This window comes from Strongylocentrotus purpuratus, unplaced genomic scaffold (genome assembly GCF_000002235.5).
Source record: "Strongylocentrotus purpuratus isolate Spur 01 unplaced genomic scaffold, Spur_5.0 spur5_scaffold_1, whole genome shotgun sequence".
Classification (NCBI taxonomy): Eukaryota; Metazoa; Echinodermata; class Echinoidea; order Camarodonta; family Strongylocentrotidae; genus Strongylocentrotus; species Strongylocentrotus purpuratus.
This window is the reverse complement of record NW_022145594.1, coordinates 7,679,686-7,702,403: the sequence shown is the minus strand read 5'-3', so window position 1 is coordinate 7,702,403 and position 22,718 is coordinate 7,679,686. Positions and strand designations below refer to the sequence as shown.

General features: G+C 39.4%; 1 protein-coding gene across 1 annotated transcript; it reads left to right on the top strand.

The window, feature by feature from the left end:
• The first annotated feature begins 2,909 nt into the window (after nt 1-2,909).
• LOC115920887 lies at nt 2,910-22,176 on the top strand. The gene is made up of 12 exons (XM_030977597.1): nt 2,910-3,115; nt 8,710-11,581; nt 12,620-12,699; nt 13,612-13,804; nt 14,225-14,591; nt 16,349-16,396; nt 17,241-17,338; nt 18,104-18,207; nt 18,760-18,852; nt 20,219-20,329; nt 20,914-21,051; nt 21,901-22,176. Exons 1-12 carry the CDS (start codon nt 2,948-2,950, stop codon nt 22,159-22,161), a joined length of 4,533 nt encoding a protein of 1,510 aa, XP_030833457.1. The 5' UTR covers nt 2,910-2,947; the 3' UTR covers nt 22,162-22,176.
• The last annotated feature ends 542 nt before the right edge of the window (nt 22,177-22,718 follow it).

Sequence of the window (22,718 nt, the reverse complement as noted above, 5' to 3'; positions counted from 1 at the left end):
AAATAAATCTCGATCACGGTATCCACCCATTCATGTGAATGGTCGGCCTGTCGATTAACTTCGGTGTTCGCATTTTCACCTTTGTGGAAAGTCGGGAAAGAAACCATAAAGTTTTCTCCGAAACCAATTTTGGAACATGCATGCCAAACTATGATGGCAATAAATTATCATTCACAGACTTCGATCGGAGCTTGCCGCGATGTGCGTCCAAACAAAATGACCGTAGGGTATGATGAATCGGAGTTAAGCCATGCACTAGTTTCCTAAAAATATATGAGCAAAATAGAAGAGCTCTATAAAACACAATAAAGTATACAACCAAAGAAAATTACACTTTAAAAAGATGTACAGATAAATCTAGCATAATATAGTCAGGTTCGTATTTAGCAAACGGCATTTTACTATAAGAAATACTGATATTGCTATTAAACAAATTATAGGCCTACTATAAGAAAGAATCAGGCTAATACAAAATACATTATTAATTCTATAAACATAATAGTCATAATAGTTAAATTACAAAGTAAAACTTATAATGTTACCATATACTCTTCTCCAGACTGAGGTATAGCGTATATTGGCCTACATGTAGGCTCCTTAGACTAATATGCTACAATGATCAATAGAGTTTCGTAATAATCAAATTTAATGCACACAATACTCAGGAAGGACATCGGCTTGTATTACACAACACGACAATGTCTGCAGTTCGCTTTTTCTTTCTAAGGAGTGGCGTAGCGTCGAAAGGGGCGAGGCAACAGCAGGGCTAGAGCTAGTGACTCTCTATCTTTATTTCTCTCTCTCTCTCTCTATCTCTCTCTCTCTCTCTTTGTTAGTCGTAGTCATTTTCCTTCCTCTTGTTTCCCCTCTCTGTAAACCCGCATAATTGGACTTAGTACCCCCCCCCACCCCCTTTCCGGCCTCTCCCCATGAATGATAGCCAGGCACGTAGCCACGGGGGGGGGGGGGGGGGGGGGGGGTAGTGAGCATATTTTTGTTGGGGGCCCTCGAAAATTTGAAAAATCGCACCCCCCCCCCCCCCTTGAGCGCATGGGGGACCAATGGTCACCGATTAGGCATTGTTTGCTATATAACGGGCGCAACTGTAGCTACACTGTTGCTCATAATTATAGTTGGAATATTTTTGATTTACCCCAATTATTTTATGGAATTACTTTGATAATGATTTATTCCTAATAGATCTAGATAATAGTATACATTCTTAGATGTTATTGAATAATAATTTGCCAGTGTTTGTTTTGCTAGACTGCTAAACCATGTTTATGCTACTATGCTTATAGGGGACCTACGCAGGCGCGTAGCCACGGGGGGGGGGGGCAGGGGGGGGCGACGTGCCCCCCTAAAATTTCCAAGATCGGTTGAACTTTTTTAGACCCCCTTTTTTTTTTACCTCGATCGATTACAATTGTATATGCCCCCCCCCCCAAACATCAGACTCTGGCTACGCGCCTGGACCTACGCCCTGAGGCCGCCATCCTTGTCAAGCTTTGCTTATGATTGCGATCTCCTGCACTTTTCCAACAGAATAGTTGGGATAATACTTTAAATTTATGATAATATGTTATGGAAATATTAATTTTCGTTATTATATGTATATGTAAAGCAACATTTTGACATGAATGTTGTACTATACCTTACATGTATATGTTCTTTGTTATTCAGTTATATTAATTTGGAAAAATGCAGAAATCAAATCAAATCAAAATCCAATTAAGTCATAAATGACAGTAATGAGGATTAATGCCCCACAAAAGGGCACTTATATGGCACATCGACACGGTTTTGATCCTGGGGCCTCACAGTTTAAAGGCCTATTGCTTGGCCACTGAACCATGACTGTACGCAGCCGGGCTAGGGTAGGGGGCAGTTCCCACAAAATTAAAAAAGCGAAGAAAATGCAATAATTTTTCAATAATTCATTGAATCCCCCCCCCCCCGGTCCCCAACAGAAAAAAAAAAATCTTCTGTGTGCTTATGCCACCCAGGCCTCCCCCAGTCAGTGAGGTGCTCAAAAAAGGGCCCAGTACAGTTCCAAATACAAGTTCTCTTTGAGTAAAGCAGAACTGAAAATGACTGAGGAACAGGTCTGTGAAAGTTGAGCAAATTTCGAGCAAATTCCGATCAAAAAGAAGAAAATTTAGAATTTTTGAAGTTCTGCACGACGTATCTTGGGAGCCCCGGCCCTCCCATTCTAACAAATGTCAAAATATTGCTGTATGAATCAAGTTTATTCCGTCATCAACTACACAACGGTACATCAAATTGGGGAGGACCTCGCAAGATAGGCCTATGTCACAGTAAGGTATAATTGCCCATTTGTGTTTGATTGAGTATAGCCTACCCCTTCGAATATTCATATTATATAACTTGTTTTTAATCGTTGGAATTTTCTCAAACTTTCACATATACCTGTTCCTCTTATTTTCCTGCTTCTATGAAAACCAAGTTAATATCTGGATGGACTTCCCCTTCCCTTTTATCCTCAAACGAGGTTTGTATTTCCATAATTTCAATATGTATTCACATTAATTACTCTATGGTTGAGTGAAACATAACATAGGATAAATTAAATTTATTATTATTCATATTATTCATATTATCATTATTTCAGAACATTTACCATTATTATTTTTAATTGTATTATTATTATACTGTATCATCATTATTATATCATCATCCACATCATCATAATCATCTTCACCATCATCATTATCATCATCATTAGTATTGTTACTTATTATCACCCTCGTATTATTTATTATTTAGGAACAGGGGACAGTCGACGAGTTTTACGTCATTGTTCATCAATATCATATCCGCGTTCAGGGGCCCGCGCTAATTGACCCTCCTGTACACTGCACTGTATACGTATTGCACTTGCACTGCATGCAAAAGGAATGTACTGTACAAGTCTATGTAGATCAATATGGCGCGCCTTCGTTTCCCAGGGAGGCCTGGCCACAGATATGGACGATCACTGGTGCGATATCTTCCAGAAAAAGATAGAAATCGTCAGCATGCATTCTTTGCACGTACAGCAGCCATCCAGAGAAATTTGAAGTGGTTTTATGATCTTTTTGGTGACTCTGACGAGGTATATTCATGTAATGTTTTTGTCTATTTTTCGCGTGAAAATCGATGGTTGGTCGTTGTCGTTGTGTATTGTTGAATGAATGAATGAACCTCTGCACTGCAATGCGTTGTGTAGTAGAAATGTACATGCCATTCAATGCATGTAGACCTAGACCTACTCTAATTAAACTGTTACTGGTAGACTAGAATTACCTCTCACTGTATTTTTAATGAATGTCCGGCCTATAATATAGGCTATATTCTATATTTTTCTACAAAACCTGTCATGAGTGAACTAAGAATTAAGAACACGGGAACATGTCAAGACAAGTGTCAACTCAAAATCAAATGAATAATCTAGGTCTAGGCTACATTCAATTCATTTCAGTTTCACATTGTCTTCAATCTTGACTTGCAAAGTTGCAGTTTCATGCTGCATGCAAATCCTCAGATTCAGGATATCGTCAGCTATCTAACTTTGATGATGAAGTGTTGAGACTCGAGTGACAGTGACCATGCATGAATCAAACCTGCACAAAATTACAAATGCAATGAGGTGTTACGTTAGTGTTACTGAATAGATCTACTGTGTTACTGTTAGTGTTATTATTTTTGTCATTGTGAGCAGGAGGAGGGGCGCTGGTCCGAGAATAAGGATCGTCTTTGTAAATGCGGATAGACGCGTACACAAAATAAGGAGCATTGATTCTTATTTCCAATACGCGCGTTGGCGATGCGAAAAACGGATAAAAAACACTAATCCTAAAAAATGACATCATTGAACTGTTCATGGTTTTTTTTTCACAGCAAAAAAGCTCTTTAAAATGAAAAATGTTTACCTAGCTAGTCCTGTATATGGGCGCTGCATGGGCTTAATGATTTTTAAAATATGATATTAAATAATATCACCAAGCCTGACTTTTTGCCTGTGTGGAAAGCTGTGAGAACGATACTACAAATGTGAACGTAATCACACATTCCTGCGCACGACAAACATTGCAAACTACTGTCAGAGTTCGCTGAAGGACTCTTCTTTTCTTTTTTTTTTAGTTACTCGTGCAGTACATTTTAAAATGGATCAAGAATTAAACTGAAATTGTGGAACTGTGTTCCTGATGGATAATGAACTGGGGGTTGTTTCTCCATGACAGTCGTATCTTTGTCCGCGATCTAAAGAGATGTCCAAAAGCAGAAAACCTGTTTCACAAAACCATGATGAGCAACAAATTCAAGATTTTGATACTATCAGCTAAAAGATACAGTTTTTGCCCCAATTAATCCCTCAGATTTTATCCTGAAGTACTGAAGGAGATTTATATGAAGCTTAATTTCACTCAAACTGTTTGAAAAAGTAAAAATCTTTGAGTGGTAGCACAAAGGATGCAAACATCAAATTTGCATGAAAAACATGTCTTACTAATGACATCTCAAGGTTTTTAAAAAGTTGATGGAACTCATGGTTCAAGTTGCTTTGGAATTTGGACAAGTGACTAAAAATTTGAAAGTAAGAGGATACCATGATAACTCATATCCAATTGAAAGAAGACCCTGTCTTTATTTCCACTATGGAAAATAATAAAAACACAATATTTTATGACTCACATTAACAAAATTAATTTATCAAATAGATATGATTTGTGTCAGTGTTATGCTTGAAAAGGGGAACTGTCTAGAGTAATACTACCTACACAAAAATCATCACCATTCTCAATTTCTCATGGGTCTGTAATTGCAGATCTTCAGCGACTTTTCTATGGTAGATTGATGTACAGGTATGTACAAATAGTATTTACATGTACAGTATAGTATTAATGACTGCTTTGAGAGAAATAGTTGTTTTATTACGCTCAAGGGAAGGTTAGAATTGTGCTATTCCCCGAGGCTTGCCGAGGGGAATAGCCCAATTGTAACCTTCCCGAGAGCGTATGAAAACAACTATTTCTCGAATATTAAAGCAGTCATTAATACTTTTATATGCCGAAAAAAAATAGACTAAAAAATAAAAAATAAAAAATACTTTTTTTTTTTGTCGAAGGTGAGAGTCGAACCCTTGCGTATATTGAGTGATCAATATTACACCAACGCCTTACACCACTCGGCCATCGCGTGCTGTTCACATGCTCGCCAGTTTTGTACAACATATACATTAAAATGGATTGAAACCGGCTTCGGCGTGATGAATGCTTCGCAAAAGCACCCTTCTTTTACTTTTGCAATGCATATTGGCACGAACTTAGATCAAGATCTATCGGCAGATGTTGTTTTTTTTGTTTTTGGAAGTTTATTTTCGTCTTCATGTCAACAATGCAAGATAAAATTGTCGGTAAGATCGATCGAGATTCAATTGTATTGAAATTACCGACCAATCCTTCGCACACATACGGTATCCTCGATCGCTCAAACCATTTTTTAACATGTAAACCTATGGGGTAACCATGGAGGCTGACCTATTTTTTTAATAACCATGGTTATTAAAAATATTAAATGTTTTATGCATGGTTACCGGGAATTTTACAGGAACAGTTGAAGTTTATGAATGCAATTCGACCAATCAGATGGCTGGATTACTTAAGTGAGGTATATAATACCTTTTATGTTATTTTTTAGGCATTAAAAACTTACAACAAAAGTTTTTTTTATGCTTGCGTAATGTGTTTATTTTCACACCAATAAGAACTGATCTGTGAAATTAGAGCTTGAAGATCAAGAAATAAGTTTAAAATAAATTTAAAGTTAAAGTTGCCTTGAGATGGCGTTCTAAAGAGATATGACAGGTTTGGAGTCGCTACAAGGAGTTATAGCTACAGTTGTCCCTCGGCAAGGACAGTTTATGAAATACTTAGCATCCAAGTTGAGCGACAGCTCTTGTAGTTATGACAGTTTCAAGAAACGACCCTCAGACATACGATTTACAATTACATGTACATGTACTAGGGCTGTGCACAACAGTGTAATGAGGTACCCGAGTACACTCCCAGGCTCACAGGCGAATACTCGAATATTCGGACGCCATGTTTTTTTATAATTTTTTTGAATTTTTTTGAATTTTTTTGAATTTTTTTAAATTTTTTTGAATTTTTTTGATTTTTTTTGAATTTTTGGATTTTTGGATTTTTTTCCTTTTTTTTCTTTTTTGCGACTACCATACCACTCGGCAGTTTCTCAGGTCCCTCGCTGAAAACGCATGCAACTTTACTTTGAGTTGCAGTTGAAGGCGCCGATTTAATAAGAATAATAACAGTAAACAATGCTGTTTTAAAAACCAAAGATGGCAGAATAATCCATTTTCCTCCAAGTCCAAACAGAAATCTGGACATTTGGTCCCAGTTTCTGAAAGGTGAGTTTGACAGTGCTTGAGTTGGGAAACATTTTTACCGACGGTACCATGCCAGCGGACGCCGCTCTCCCTGGCACGGGTAAGCGTGGGCCTGGACATTTTTTTTTTTTTTTCGGCCGAATATTCGGGTACAAGAAATCGTACCCGAGTAGTTGTCAACCGTGCGGGTACTCGAGCAATCGACTACCCGTCGCAGCCATGCCGAGGGCTCATGATTTTAATCATGCTGACTTTCCGACAATAGTCATTTGTAGTGTTTTTCAATTAAGAGACACTTAAAGTTCAAGCAAATGCCATTTTATGCTAATCGGTAATTATATTTCGTACATTGGATCCTTATTTGCTTATCCGGCCATGTTCACCTCCTCCCCTCCTCCCCTCCTCCTCTCCTCCTCCCCTCCTCCCCTCCTCCTCTCCTCCTCCCCTCCTCCCCTCCTCTCCTCCTCTCCTCCCCTCTCCTCCCCTCTCCTCCCCTCTCCTCCCCTCTCCTCCCCCTTCTCCCCCTCTCCTCCCGCTCCTCCCCTCCCCTTCTCCTCACCCTCCTCCCCCTTCTCCTCCTTCTCCCCCTTCTCCCCCTTCTCCCCCTTCTCCTCCTTCTCCCCCTTCTCCTCCCCCCTCCTCCCCCTTCTCCTCCTTCTCCCCCTTCTCCTCCCCCTTCTCCCCCTTCTCCTCCTTCTCTCCCTTCTCCCCCTTCTCCCCTCCTCCTCACCCTCCTCCCCTATCAACAAATAGACCTTCCTGCATGACTGTAGCTGAATTAAAGGCTGTTTCACTTCCAGAACAAAGGGTCAAGAATGATGTAAGAAGGAACAGGATTGTATCAGGATACAAAACAGGATGCAATCCACTAGTGTACTCTCTATGTGCTGTTTAAGAATAGGGGTGGCCAGAGTTGCATAGAGCTACAGGGTGTGTCAGAAAAAAATAAACGCAGGATATTATTGCGCCATTAATGTAATATAATTCTTAGCTTTTTGATATATAGACCCAGGATACAAATGTTGCAACCGCTACAGGGCGAGTCAGAAAAAAATGTTTTAAAAGGGAGCTGTAAAAAATCAGCAAAAGGAGTAATCATATATCTACTTTACGAATCGTTTTCAGTTTTTTCACTGAATTGCAGAAGAAGAATAAAAAAACATTGGCCTACATGTACATGTAGGGTTGGTGAGAGAAGTAACTACAAAGAAATGAAATAGAAGAGAGATAGAGAGTTAAAATATTTCAGACTTCCCTATCCAGATAAAGAGCCATCAACATGAATATTGTGTTATTTTTAATTTGAATCGGATGAATGAGGATATGACGTTATCAGTGCTTTGTGAAAACTTGAGAAGTCCTGCATGTACATTGTTTAATATAAAGTACAGACCAATTATATAGATTGACTGCTACTGTCAAGTGTCAACCAACCAGGGAAAGCTACTTTTAAAAGAATGCCTTTCAGGGTTATTTCAGAAATATCAAATATTGCAACTCCTATTTCTAAACATGTACAATTTGATAAATGTGTTTTTTTTTCTGACACACACTATACTAATATGCTACTTGATTTTAATACTTGGCATATGCTCAGTACAACATTTTATTGCATGCTGTTAGGGAGCCTCTTCATTTCCTGATTAAAGACCAATTCAGGATAGGAGTATTTAAAGGTCTAATTTGATCAGCATTTCTTCTTCAAAAAACCTTTTTCTTTTTTACCTTTGTGTATTTCTTTTCTTTTGCATCAAAAAGGGTGTTGATGCTGATGACTCAGGAAAAAAATTATAAATCTTAAAGTTTGTATTGTACATGCAGGTTATGATGTAGAAAGTTCTTTGTTAACAAGATGTTAGAGATTTATCTGAGGTACAGTACATGAACAAACTTTTCATGATTTTTGAGATTATACATTGTGTCTCGAAATGCTGAAACAACTCTATGCTGTAAGATTAGTTAACAAAAAAGTAATGCATGATGTCATGAAGTCTGTCTTGGAAGAAAATGGTCGCTCAGTGTTTTTGTTGGTACATGTATGTGTTGTGGTTTTGTAGACGCTCCTTCTCTTTTGTGGTTTAGTTTGTTCAAGAGCCCCACAAGATGTAAACGAGAATAGTATGTTCTAGCACTATTTTATAATACCAGGCAAAATCATCAAAAAGTGAGGGTTGGTCTTGGATGTACTGTACTACCAGCTTTCCACCTTTGACAATTACCAAGACTTACATATTAACATAATGTATGCGAAAAATAAAGTTCACTAATTTTACATTTCTAAAATTATTTCCCATGTACAGGAAGATGATTTCCAAGGCTTCTCAACCTCGGAGATCGGTGAATTGCCGTCACCCCTTAGGCGCAAGAAATGGACGAAGAAGGAGGACCCGTCGCTTTCACCCAAGATCAAGAATGTCAAAGCCGCCTGGCCCATCATGGGAAGGAGAGCGGGAAGAGAGATTCACTACACCAGAGGCGATTCCTGCGCAGAGATGAAGAGAGGAGAGTGGAACACGTCCAAACCATACAGGACAAAGCAGTCAAGGGTCGCTGAAGGAAGAATACAGAAGCTGAAGCAGGGAAAGAATGGCAGCTTGGGTGTCGGCAATCGCGAAAAGCGGTCAGTCGGTCGGCTGTCATACAGGGACATGGTTAAAGGTTTGGATATCGTCCGACCAAAGCTTATTCCTCCAAAGCCACCGAAGATCAAGGAACCGACAGCCGCTTTTACAAAGGTGGGAGGAAAGACCACAGGAAAGATCCGTTTGCCGTTCATGATGCCAAAGCAGAAAGCGGGAGCGGCAAAGACGACAAATCCTACAAAATTCAAGATAAAACTTCTTGGTGATGGGAAGCAAGCTCAGATTGTTAAAGGACGTGGAAGCCCAAGGAAGGACACAGGGGTGCCGTGGGGTAAGGCCAAGCTAGAAAAGGCACAGCTGTTACTCAAGAAAGCAAGAGGCAAGAAATCTGAATCGTCACCCATGAAATTTAAGCCATGGGGAAGGAAGAAACTGTTGATGGCTGAAGCTCAAAATGGAACATTGGACAAGGGAGGGAAAGTGATCTGTGTGCCAAAATCCAAACAAGTCAATGTGTCAAAAGCCATGGAGCTGGTGAAAAAGGCAAAAGGTGCTCAGAGGAAGGATCAAGAGGTCTTTGGCTCAGATACGCCTGGTAAGAGATCAGTCAAGTGTTCTAGCAAGCTGGCTGATATGGACATGAAAGGGGTCGACCTTCAGTTCCTGCATCGGAAGGTCACTCCTCCAGCCAAAAAAGGGACTCTCTCTAAACAAGCTGGTTTGAAATCTAAGAAAAAACTGAAGTTAGATGGCAAACTTGAGCCTAAGACGCCTAAACCTTTGAAGCCCAGCTTTGGCTTCATCATGCCTGTTGTGAGCTCCCGTTCGTTGCGGGTAATCAAGCCAACAAAAAGGTTTATTGAGCAAGAAGAGTTTGGTTCCAGTCTGTTAACATCACCGTCGGGCCAGGACTCCGGTGACTGGTCTGATATTCCTTCAGATTTAGATGGTTCGTTCTTAACCACTGGAAGCCTACAGGCAACGGAGAATGACGATATCAAGAAACCCTCAAAGCCACCCCAATCAGATCATACTGAACTGTCAATGAAAGGCACTAAGAAGAAGAAAGCCAAACACAAGGATAAGAAAGAAAAGAAACACACTGCTTTTCAAGATGAATTTTCGAAATCAATTAAGAAAAAGAAATCCTCTCGGAAAAGAAAAACTAAGGTGAAGTCTGAAAATGAAACTGATAAAGAATACAGCCCACAGTCAGAAGAAAAGAAATGTAGGGAGGACAAACGGTTGTTGGCAATGATCAACGCAAAGATCAAGAATGGGACAGCCCTTACTGAATCTCAGGAGGAAACATTATTAGGCACAACTGAAGCCAAGTGGCAACCCTTGAGAGCCGTTTACAAGAAGGTTGTAAAGAAGGACACATTAAATGAAGAAGAATCTGCAGCTTTGAGGACATCTCCTCTGGTATTGTTCCAGACCTTGAGGAATGGGGAGGAGCTCATGCACATCCGAGGCAGAATCGACGGATGTGCCACTGTTGGTGAAATATTGGAGAAGACCAAGACTGGAATGGATCTTACTCCGGGGGAGAAGGAAAAGATGGATCGTTACCGGAGAATCACTTCGGAGAGGCAGGCAATACTTCGGTCAAAGCAAAGAGCTGAGAGGTTGCTGAAGGAAGGTGAAGCTGGCGATGGTGCCCCTGTTAATCCAAATAGCATGAGCCCTAGGGCAGATGGAAGTCCAAAGGTGAATGCAACCAGCTCAAGTCCTCGGGCAAAGAAGAAGCCAGAGCTGACTGAAGAAGAGAAAGCCAAACTGTTGGAACAGGAACGTGAGCGGCTGATGAAGAAGTTCTTGGAGGAGAAGGAGAATTACGTCAAGACAGTCACAGAGCATAGAGAGGCAGCTCCAGCTGACGGACTACCATCAATGAGGGCGCTGTATAGAAAGGCGAAGGAGGGATTAGAGCTCACTCCTGATGAGATAGAAAGGATGAAGAAGGGAAAAATTATCACTAACAGGAGATGCAGACTCCGTAACTTGAAGAAAATGCTCCAAAAGGTTTACAAGGGTTCCGGGAAAGAGAAAGAAGTTGCAATGCTTGACGATCAGGAACCTGATGGTCAGGAACCCGATGGCCAGGAACCCGATGACCAGGAACCCGAAGGCCTAGCCCTGTCAGGAGACAGTCTTGGACTCTCTCCCAACTCCCGCCGATTACTTGCCTTAGGATCAGAGCTGTATGAAAGGAACAGTAAAATTAAGAAGAAAAAAAAGAAAAAGAAGAATATTCTGGACAACACATTATCTGTAGGATTAGGTAGCATCATGCCAATGTCAAAAGTTGAACGTATGAAGTGGAAAAAGAAAAAGAAAAAGAAGAAAGCCAAGGGAGGCATGACCAAGGAAGAAATCAAATTGCGGAAGAAGAATGCCTCATCCAAGCTGCTTTTGAAGGCGAAGCAACGCAAGCAGAAAGGGAAGGGGATGAAATTGAAAAAATCTGCGGCAAGGAAGCTGAAACTTGGAGCTGTCTTGGAAGACGAGATGGACAGCCTGTCCAGGATGAAGAGCCTTCTACATGATAAACTTCTCAGCCCTGCAGACAAGACTTTACAAGATACAGGTGAGTCACACCTCTTTCACTTCAGTTAGTCCAACCCACAAGTTTTTGGTAAAATGCATTTCTCAGGATTGCCAGTTTTGAGGCAACAGCCTGAATTAAGCCCCTGGCAAGTTATTTTCATATTTTCATTCTAGGTGATTTTCAGGCCCTCTGATCAATTCGATTTCGCATCCCTGATTTCTTTGTAGTTGTAAAGCACTTTGAATGTAATAAGTACAAGGATCACTTAGGCAATAATTTACCACTTTCAAAAGATTAGGACAGCGTTTCACAAAACAATCGTAAGTACAAGTTCGCTGATAACACATTGCATCAAGTTTATTAAATTTAACACATGTTTCAATGGGATGTTGGTGAACTTGGACTTGTACAGTTTCGTGAAACGATGCCCTGTTGAGCCAAAAGGCACGATTGTCCATGTTCTATAACAAAATATATAGGTCAGCTTCAGTAAGTGCTGCTGGTTTTGAGGAATACATACTGATATCAAACTTAGACAGGTAAAGTCCAATCTGTCTATGGAATGAAAACAGAAAAATGAAGTGGTCACCTTTCGTGACAGGTTCTGCAAAACTTGTTTTCTGCTAGAGCAAATCAGAAGTCACTTTAAGTTCATATCTATCTATATATCAAGGTATGTTCTGTCAGCTTGGAGGTCGTTTCCCACACATCAACATGTTCTCTGCCATTTTGGTACACTCTTCAGTGTCATTCCACTCCATGTCTAAATGCTCCCCTCCTAGTTAGCTCTTGGGGGTTTCCCTTTAGATCTGGAACCTTCTCCTTTTCTTCCAATAAATCTTTCAAGAGGGTCTGAAGTCTTTTAATGTGGCTAAGTATTTTGCCTTTCTTTCTTTAACCATTCCTATCAGGATATTTTGTTTTAGCCCTGTCATATGCAGTATTTGTAAGTTACTAACCCAGGCAAATTTTTTCTCCATAGAGTGGTGAATGTTTTCACTTTTGCTCCCCCCCCCCCCTCTTCCATAGAAATGATAAAACCCTTAACAATGGTTTTTGTGTGTTTCTGTTTTGTAGTGTCTCGTCAGATGGCTGATGCTTTGGAAGCAGATATGTCTCCTGATCAGACGGAAGCATCCAACGCCAATGTACACCAGGTGGGACTAAAGATATCCAAATTATATTCCTTGATGAATTCAATTCAATTCAATTCAGTATTTATTCAATTCCATAATAAAAACAGTAAGATCAACATACTGTGATTATAAAAGAAATATTACATAATTATACATAATTATTATTAAAATAGTAAAATATTGACAGTAAAAAAAATAGGAATTCAGTTGCTGTATAAAAACCCTAGTGGGTTTGTCTGGACAGCCACCATAAACAGTAAACAGTAACAGTAAATCATCCCTTTGAGGCTTGTTCAAAATGCGTCAAGGTAGAAATGAATGGCAGCTGCATAGGACTTGCGTGTAATGTATTCACTCAGTTCTGTGTTATGTGATCCAGAACTGAAGCCTAATACATTACATCATCATTTTAAAGAAATGCTGCGGTTTTCCCGCGTTTTATCTGAACGAGCCTTGAGAATAATAAAAAGGTGTTGAATATGTGTTTGTGGATAAGAGTTAATGCACTCTAGGCTCACAGAAGAAAAGTAATTCATAGGATCGCATGCTTTCTGTTGTGATACCACTGAATAGCTTTTGATTCTGTTGGTCGGATATATTTTTTTATATAGATTTGGGTGCAAAGGTTCATATTTTTCAAAAAAAAAGTAATTGTTTATGGTATACTGGCTTGGCAATCATTTAGTCTACATAAATTGAAATTAAACAAAAATCTACCCCGGGTATTTGTAAATAATACCTGTTTACTTTGGCATCAGTTCATAGAACATAAGTGAAGACATTTTTTTTAGGGGGAAGGGGAAGGGGGGGGGGAGATAATGTCATCATTAATAATTGACACATCCATTTGAAAGGTACAGTAGGTTGTTATTGAGTAATGTAAAGAATTATCTTGGTTTTCATTTAGTCCCTTTTGCCTTCTCTCTATTTCAGGTTGCCAATGAAGTCACCGTGGGGAGTGTTGCTGTGTCGGGTGGACCTCGCATCAAGCATGTCTGCAGGAGACAATCCGTGGCCCTGGGCTACTCACCAGCCCGCTACGAAGGACAGGGGCCCACCAGCCATGATAGCCTCAAACTGAGTGCTCTGCCGTTCAAGGAGAGGAAGAAGCTCTTCACGAGTGATGGTGAGTCTGTCCTTAGGTCAAAGGTCAATACTGACCATTCAAGCGGTGTAAATGTTCTATAAAATAGCCACAACTTATCTCACTTCCTTGTATCAGGCCTGATAATTACCTGATTTAAATCAGTTTCCTGAATGATTTTTTTCCAGATTTTTTTTCTTCTTCCTGGTTTTCCTGATTTTACCCCTATTTTTTTCCAATTTTCTTACTCGTAAGGGGGGAATGTTGTTAGATGCCATTTTTTCTCTCCAAAATTTGTTTCTTTTTCCTCTTTTTTTAGTCAAAAGGGGGGGGGAGGTGGTTTAATGCTCACTATCACCCCTGTTTGTATACAAAGTTACCTAATGAACTTTATGTTAAGTACATGTATCATGAATTTATGCACTATGACTGAACACTTGCTACATAAAATGTTATCTGTAGATGACAACAGTGACACTGAAACTGGGTCAGAGGGTGATCTCTATGGCAACGAAACATCGCCCCGACTCTCCACCCGAAAGCGGAAGCCGACGGCCAAGAAGCGTGCCATGGAGGGGTTCCTCACAATGGACGAGGAGGCCAATTATCTGGAGAAGAATTATTCAGACTTTGCTACCAAGAAAGAGGCAAAAAAAGTCTTGAAGCTCAAGAAAGCCTTGCAGCAGAAGTCTGAGATGGCTTCGATGTCGACGCCCTGGTCGTCGATGCCCGAAGGAGATGAGGAGCTTAATGTGAAAAGGAGGTCGAGGTGCGGACAGTGCTCAGCCTGCTTGCGCAAATACGATTGCAAGAAATGTGCAAACTGTCTGTGAGTATTTTATGTTTTACTTGGTGGGATATGGTGTGAAGCAATTAGACATTATCTCTGTAGTATTTCCTTAACCATCATCATATTTCCGCCACTGCCACCAGTATTATCACCAACAGAAACCGTGGCCATTCTGAGAACTATTATCACCACCACTACCACCACCATCATCACCAACACTATCAACAATTCCATAATCACCATCATCATGATCATCGTTATTATCATCTTGCAGCATTAACTTCTTCATCACCACCATCATCATCATCGTCATCGCAACCATCATTATTATGATCACCATCATCCTCATCTTTATCACCATCTTCATCACTCCCACCACCATCATCATCACTCCCACCACCACCATCATCACTCCCACCACCATCATCATCACTCCCACCACCACCATCATCACTCCCACCACCATCATCATCACTCCCACCACCATCATCATCACTCCCACCACCACCATCATCACTCCCACCACCACCATCATCACTCCCACCACCACCATCATCACTCCCACCACCACCATCATCACTCCCACCACCATCATCATCACTCCCACCACCATCATCATCACTCCCACCACCACCATCATCACTCCCACCACCATCATCATCACTCCCACCACCATCATCATCACTCCCACCACCATCATCATCACTCCCACCACCATCATCATCACTCCCACCACCACCATCATCACTCCCACCACCATCATCATCACTCCCACCACCATCATCATCACTCCCACCACTATCATCATCACTCCCACCACCACCATCATCACTCCCACCACCATCATCATCACTCCCACCACCACCATCATCATCACTCCCACCACCATCATCATCACTCCCACCACCACCATCATCACTCCCACCACCATCATCATTACTCCCACTACCATCATCATTACTCCCACCACCATCATCATTATTACCAGCACCACCATCATCACTCCCACCACCATCATCATTACTCCCACTACCATCATCATTACTCCCACCACCATCATCATTATTACCAGCACCACCATCATCACTCCCACCACCATCATCATTATTACCATCATCACCATCATCATCATTGTTAGCACCTTCACCATCATCATCATCACCATTTACCAAGATTACCATCAAAGCTCTACCACCACCACCACCACCAAAATCATCACCATCATCATCAACATCTGTATTACCAACATCACCATCATCATCATTACCACCTCTATCATATATCGGCACCACTACTATCATCACCTTCTGTGACCACCCCTATTGTATCAATCTCTCACATGTAGTAGGCCTTCAGGATTCTTTATGTAATTGTGTTTCTTAGTCACAAAAATTAAGATAATATTTAATGATCATGGAAAGTAATTTTCCTTTTTATTCCATCATACCTGTTTTGGTGAATTGCCGTTTTTCTGCTATGCACATGTTCTAATAATAATTTTGTCTTCTAATTTTCTTATCATTTCATGTAATGACCGTTTAGGCAAATTCCCAGTTTGTCTAATTAAAGCCTATTTCGTTTACCTTGATTATTTTTATGATTCATGATTAAATGATTATCAGACCATACAGATAGTAGACTGGCTGGGTGTAGACCATATTGGAATAGATAACTTGGGTATTAAACAAATTGATTTACTCTGATTGACCATTACCTTAACTTCAAGTCATGTCAGGCATGCAGTGCTCATTCAGCTAAGAATAACCATTTCATCTGTGTATGTGTTTTTTTTTCAGGGACAAGCCCAAGTATGGTGGTCGCGGTACCAAGAAGCAAGCGTGCATGTAAGTTGATCCCTTGGAATTTTTTGCCTTCAAGCTATTAATTTTTTTTACCCTAGATTCCTCTCTTTTTTTGAAAACTTCTTTGTGACAATCATCCAAATAAACTTTATTCCTAATTTTACCATGAGAAATTCCTGATTTTGCTGTGAAAGGTTGGCAGTCATGATTTTAAATTCATTTGAAATTGATGTCTTCACCCTTCGTCTTTTGTCGTCAAAACATTGTAAATGTCACAACCTGGGACCCGTTTCACAAAGCTTTTTTTCAATGACAATTGACAAAAATAAAAAAACAAAAACAATCAGAAGCAAGCATTTCGCTAGCTTATAACAGAAACTATCATTTTTCACTGATGACAAGTTTTGTGAAATAGGGCCCAGGTCATGACGAAGAAAGGTTGGCAATCATGCTTTAAAGGGATTGGGTAACTTTGTCTCCAATTCTGAAACAAAATCCTGGATTTAGTTCATGCTGCAATCGTAATTATAAACGTTTAGGTCAGTCAGGAACCCCATGACTTTTACAAGCCGATCGCCTGTCTGATTATCAAGATATTTATGATTGGAAATCAAAATTCAAAAATTTGTTTTCCAAACGGTTTTTATGACACTACAGTCTAGATTGGGAAAAATGAGTATGGTAAAACTGGTCACTTAAGACTTTTACTTTTTTGAGGCACTTCATAATCATTTTGAAGCGCAATTTTTTAGGGCTTCAATATTACACCATATCACAGACACTGATAACAAGTAGGGCCATGCATCTCAGATTTAACATTGTTAAACGATGCCTTTAACATTTATTTTGAAATTCATGTCCCCACCTTTCATCTTTTTGTCTTCAGACATCGTAAATGTCACAATCTGGTCAAGATGAAGATGTGGAGGTTGAAGCAGATGAAAGCCAAGAAACTCCTGGCTGTCCCAGAGCAAGCACAAAAGGGTAAGTTTCAAACATTAGAGAGTTGTTTCAACTGTACCGGAGTGTTGGCTCAGTCAGTAGAGCGTCCGCCTCACAACCGGGAGGTCGTGGGTTTGAACCCCGGCCGTGTCATACCAAAAGACGTTAAAAGATGGGAGTTGTTGCTACCTTGTTTGGCGTTCAACAATAAGGGATAGAGCAACGTCGATCTGGTGCTGCTCAGTGGCTGCCGGGCTCACGATCAATTGGGCAAAAAGAATATCCGTTTGGGTTTAATAAAATTCGGAGTGGACTATTAGGCTATTATTATTATTATTATTATTATACCTATCTTCTTCTTCTTGTACTTACTCCGTTGGCTTTGGAGATCGGCGGTATACCGCTGCAAGGGTCTGGTCTGATCATTCAAACCGGTAATGGGGGTATAGTGATAGGTGAATTTTGTTCTTTTTCACTTCAGTTTTGAAAAATGCTATTTATTAGTTGAGTTCATGAGGAGAAATAACAATTATTGGATCAGTTGTAAATTCAACATTGTTTCAGTTATATGATCTTTGAAGGGGACTGGTAATTTTATTTTCAAAACTTAAAGGGGAAAATATGTATCATGTAAAAAATTGATTTAATGATTTTTAACAGAACTTATGTATATGAAAGTCTGCATTGAATTCACTGATCAAACTAGTCTATTTTGAAATATCTTGAAATTAATTAAAAAGTGTATTCCATCTAGAGATGGCCTGCATCACATTCAACTGTGATAACAATGTTCTTGTTGCTTTATAGCTCCGTCTGTTCCTAGACCTGCTGGGGCCAGGATAAAGAGAGCTGGAGGGGACGTGCTGGATGAACTAGCCCTGGTCCCGAGCAATAAGAAGGGCCAAGCGGGGGTAAGCTAGACCTTACTACGCTCTCTGTCTGTCTGTCTCTCTCTTTCTCTGTGTCTCTGTATGTCTCTCTGTCTCTCTCTCTGTCTCTGTCTGTCTCTCTCTCTCTCTGCCTCTCTCCCTCTCTCTGTCTCTCTTTCTCTGTCTCTTGCAAAAAAGTTGTCACAAAATTTGTATAAGCATCCCAGATTCACAAAACACTAATTTTGCATATTTATTTGTGTATTTTTCAGTAGTACTTTTGGGCAAAAAATTGGAATTGAAATTGAAACTAAGTATTTATTTTGCATTTAGAAATCAATTTTTTTACTGCCATAAATTTGCACACAAATTTATATAGAGATGCAACTAAACTCCTGAAAATGTCAATTTATACATATTCGTCATTGTATTCATTAAATACAGTCATTAAAAATGGTTTGGAAACAGTATGAGGAAAAAGCGTACACATCGTTATTATTTCACATGAAAAATGTATGAAGTGTTCAAATACGGTTAAAATTTGAAATAACAAATAAATTAAGAATTGAAAATGCCTTTTGCTTGCATGATAAGGGTGAGAAGACTGATGCGAACTCCAAGTCGCTGAGGACTGTCAAGTTTTCTAAGAAGATCCGTGGTAAACATTTCATCAAGACTGACTTTAAGGTGAGTACAAAATACATACATATTGATATTTATATAACGCCTTTATATAAACATGCTCAAAGCGCTTTACATTGCTCTCCAAGTGTGGAGAGCCTCTAGACAGAATTTTTAAATTCTTTTAGGTAATCCTCAGGCATTGGCTGGTGCTAAATATCATTATGTTTACAGTATGTTCTAACATTTGTTAACCTTGTGATGTTTTGTATATTATCATCTTGCCTGGAAATAAAATAAATAAATAAATAAATAGGTGCATACACTGTAAATTTGTTTTGTAAAGCTGTATAAAGTAATTCAAAAAAGTTGTGCACCTCATGCAGTTGAAGTTGAGACTATCATTTCAGGCTGCAGCTATCTGAATTTGAACAGATGCAAGAACCTTGGGACCAAATTTCTTTAATCTCTTAGTCTGGATCTATTTACTGTCATATCACACCTGGAGGGTGTTTCACAAAGCCTTTTTTCAATGACAAGTGACAAAATTCAGTGACAAATCTGCTGATAACCAATCAGAAGCAAGGATTTCACTAGCTTATTACAAAAACTGTCATTTGTCACTGATGACAAATTTTGTGAAACACCCACCTGAACTTGAATGAATATTTATGATCTAGGTGGAGGTTTGACCAGATTTTCTGAAATGAACTGTTTGATTTTGTCTTCTTTGACACTTTATGGAAGCGAGTTCACCATAAACCAAGTTTCTGAAATCGTTTCAACTATATGAATTTAAGTGCAGGTTAGTTTTAAAAATTTCACAAATTTGTCCTCAAATTACCGGTTACATTTACTCATTTATGATAGCCAGATTGCCTTTAAAGCCAGCCAAGCACAATGTGATGTTCTAGATGGGAAGTTCTTCCAATATATATTTTTCTTCTTCAGAATGCTTCTCATGAGATTCTTTTCCTTCCTTGTACCTTCTCTTTCAATGAGATTATATAATAGATCAGGGGAGTGTTTCACAAAGACTAAGATCGACTTTAAGTTGGACTTAACTATGGCAGGCCGTTCATGCCACTGTTTGCTCTCACCGTTTGCTGGCATGTGTCTCTCAAGGGATGTACAAAGCGTGGTCACAAATCTACAGAATTTATGTTTTTTGATAGTTCATTATTGAAGGAAAAACATTATCTAAACATCATAATTGAGAGACCATAGTTAAGTCCAACTTAAAGTCGATCTTAGTCTTTCTGAAACACCCCCTTGGGCCCTGTCTTACAAAGAGTTGTGATCAATCGCAAGTCCTCCAATCAATCGCAAGTTTGCAATCTATCTCTTACAAAATAAGTTGTGATATATTAACTCTTTAAAAGAAATTTGGATTACCAAAGTAGCCATTCTTCTTTCTTCTTTCATTTTACAGGATGACTATGATATGTCTGTTGCATGGAAACGTGGAATGGTGATCATTTCTTCAGACCCTATGATACCCAGGACTATATGCTATCTATGTGGCAGCAATGGCAAACATGAGGTAATGCACCACTCTCATGATATGTTTTGCTTCATGAAAAAGACAGAGTAGGCATTATTTGTAACAAGAGGGGGAGGAAGGGGTGCTGCTGTGTTGGAAATAGTTTTACGACACATGCACAGGGGACAACTGCTGCACTATAACTTGTTTTAGATTGTTACTGAATTTGAACTTCAATGCTGGAACTGACAGTTCACCTAATCCTAGATCCAACCTAAAACCAATTTCAACACAAGCCTTAACCCTGTATCTTGGACTAAATGAATCCTTTAGCAGAATGTCACAGAAAAAATGGGGGAAATGGGGAAAAAAATAATCAGTTGTTTAAGACTTTGAAGTAAACCGAGCAAACCAATGCACAGCTGATTTTTCAGAAAGGGAAATTAGTTGATAGATGTTGTATCCTAACAGTTTGAAGGGTATCATCTAGGGAGAGAGAGAAAGAGAAAGCGATAGATACATTCATAGATGGAAAGATACCTAGGTAGGTAGGTATAAAGATTGATATATACATATAAGTATGTACATGGATAAATTGATAAGTATATATGTTGCCTCACCACATTCTATTTTTGCCCATGAAGCTGGTGTATTGCAACGTTTGCTGCGAGCCTTTCCATGACTTCTGCCTGGAAGAGGATGAACGCCCTCTCCCTGACGAAAAGGAGAACTGGTGCTGTAGGAACTGTCGGTTCTGTCACGTCTGTGATCACCAAGATAAGGTAAAAACAAGGTCTAAAAAGAAAAAGAAATTCTGATGGAGTCATCAAATATTCTTACATTTGTTGTTGTTGCATTCTTCTTATAGGAGCGTCCCAGAATGATGTCATGCAAAAAGTGCGGAGCCTGATTGTTTAGTCATGGACGAACATCAGATAAATGTTGACATCTGACAAACACTTGTGACAGTATCAATACAGACTAAAACAGGGATCTGGGACACATGTCTTACAGCCTTTTTTCAGTGACAAAAGCAGTGACAAATCTGCTGATAACCAATGATCAGAAGCAAGAATTTCACTAGCTTATAACAAAAACTGTCATTTGGAAATGGGGCCCAGATATTAAAACGTTAATGCAAGTTAAATATCATGTAAGTTTTATTCTTTGTTCCTACTTCACAGGAAATTATAGCTGGGATAGGTATTTCAGGGAGCTTGAAGCTTGATTTTAGCCAGTTTATCTACATGGTGCTCAAATTATCAGCCCTGGGGGTGTTTCATAAAGCTATTCGTAAATTACGCATGACTTTACGAATGACTTGAATATGGAAAGCCACATGGGATGCTCAATCATTTTTAATTGCATCAGCTAAAGTTGAACTGTGCAGATGTAGATTAACGTTCTTATTATAACAAACATTTTTTAATGCAAAGTATATATTTTGCCATCATTTAATTGAGGTTATTGGAAATATAGTCACATTTTGTTAAAACATCTGGAAAAACTTTGGGCATCCTATCTGGCACTTCATATTCAAGTCGTTCGTAAAGTCATGCGTAACTTACGAACAGCTTTATGAAACACCCCCCTGATGTGAGATTAATGATTGCTTTGTTTTGTTTTTGCAGCTGTTGACTTGTCATAAGTGTCACTGTAGCTATCATGCAGAGTGTCTTGGTCCTAACTACCCAACAAAACCATCCAAGAAGAGGAAAATATGGGTGAGTAGAGCTTATATTCATTATACTAGTATTTCAAACATAAAGAGCCGGTTTTGGGGTGTTCCCCCTCTAATTATTATTATGATTATTATTATTAATTTGTTCTGTAAATGTGTTATGCCATGTTATTATCATTTTACATCGTTGGTGTTTTACAAGTTAGGATAATATATACATTTAAAAGAAGAGTGTTGTTTGCTGTATTTGTAAGTGCACAACTTTTGAAATTGTTATGCCTCCGCCACCGAAGGTGGTGCCGGAGGCATCATGTTTTCGGGTTGTCCGTCCGTACGTCCGTCCGTCCGTCCGTACGTCCGTCCGTCCGTACGTCCGTCCGAGTTTGCGATGGTATGCTTGTGTGTTTAGTTTTACGTATGAGATATCCTTGTGTGTCACTTTAGACTTGTGTGTCTAGCCACACAAGAAAACTATCATATTCAGTGTCTAAGATGTCTGACATGTCATTTCTAATCAACTAAGATTTAGTCACACAAGAAAAAAATTTCCCCAAAAAAGGCCCAAAATAAATGTCCAAATTTTAGAGAGGGGTTGTGTCCAAGTAGCCAAACGGAATAGTGCCATCTACAGTTGACATCCAGGTAGCTAGGTACTATGCGCATCTACAGTACTTGTGTGTGTGTGTGTGTGACTTGCTAGTGTGTAGTATTTGTAAGCAAAGTAGTAGGCAGTGTAAGGCTCTGTGTATGTGTGTGTCATGGGTGGAT

Excerpts from the sequence above, each read along its gene's own strand:
- LOC115920887 (XM_030977597.1), top strand. The coding sequence starts at position 2,948 with ATGGCGCGCCTTCGTTTCCCAGGGAGGCCTGGCCACAGATATGGACGA. Across the intron at positions 3,116-8,709 it reads TTTTTGGTGACTCTGACGAG|GAAGATGATTTCCAAGGCTT; the intron begins GTATATTCATGT and ends TCCCATGTACAG. Across the intron at positions 18,208-18,759 it reads ATAAGAAGGGCCAAGCGGGG|GGTGAGAAGACTGATGCGAA; the intron begins GTAAGCTAGACC and ends TTGCATGATAAG.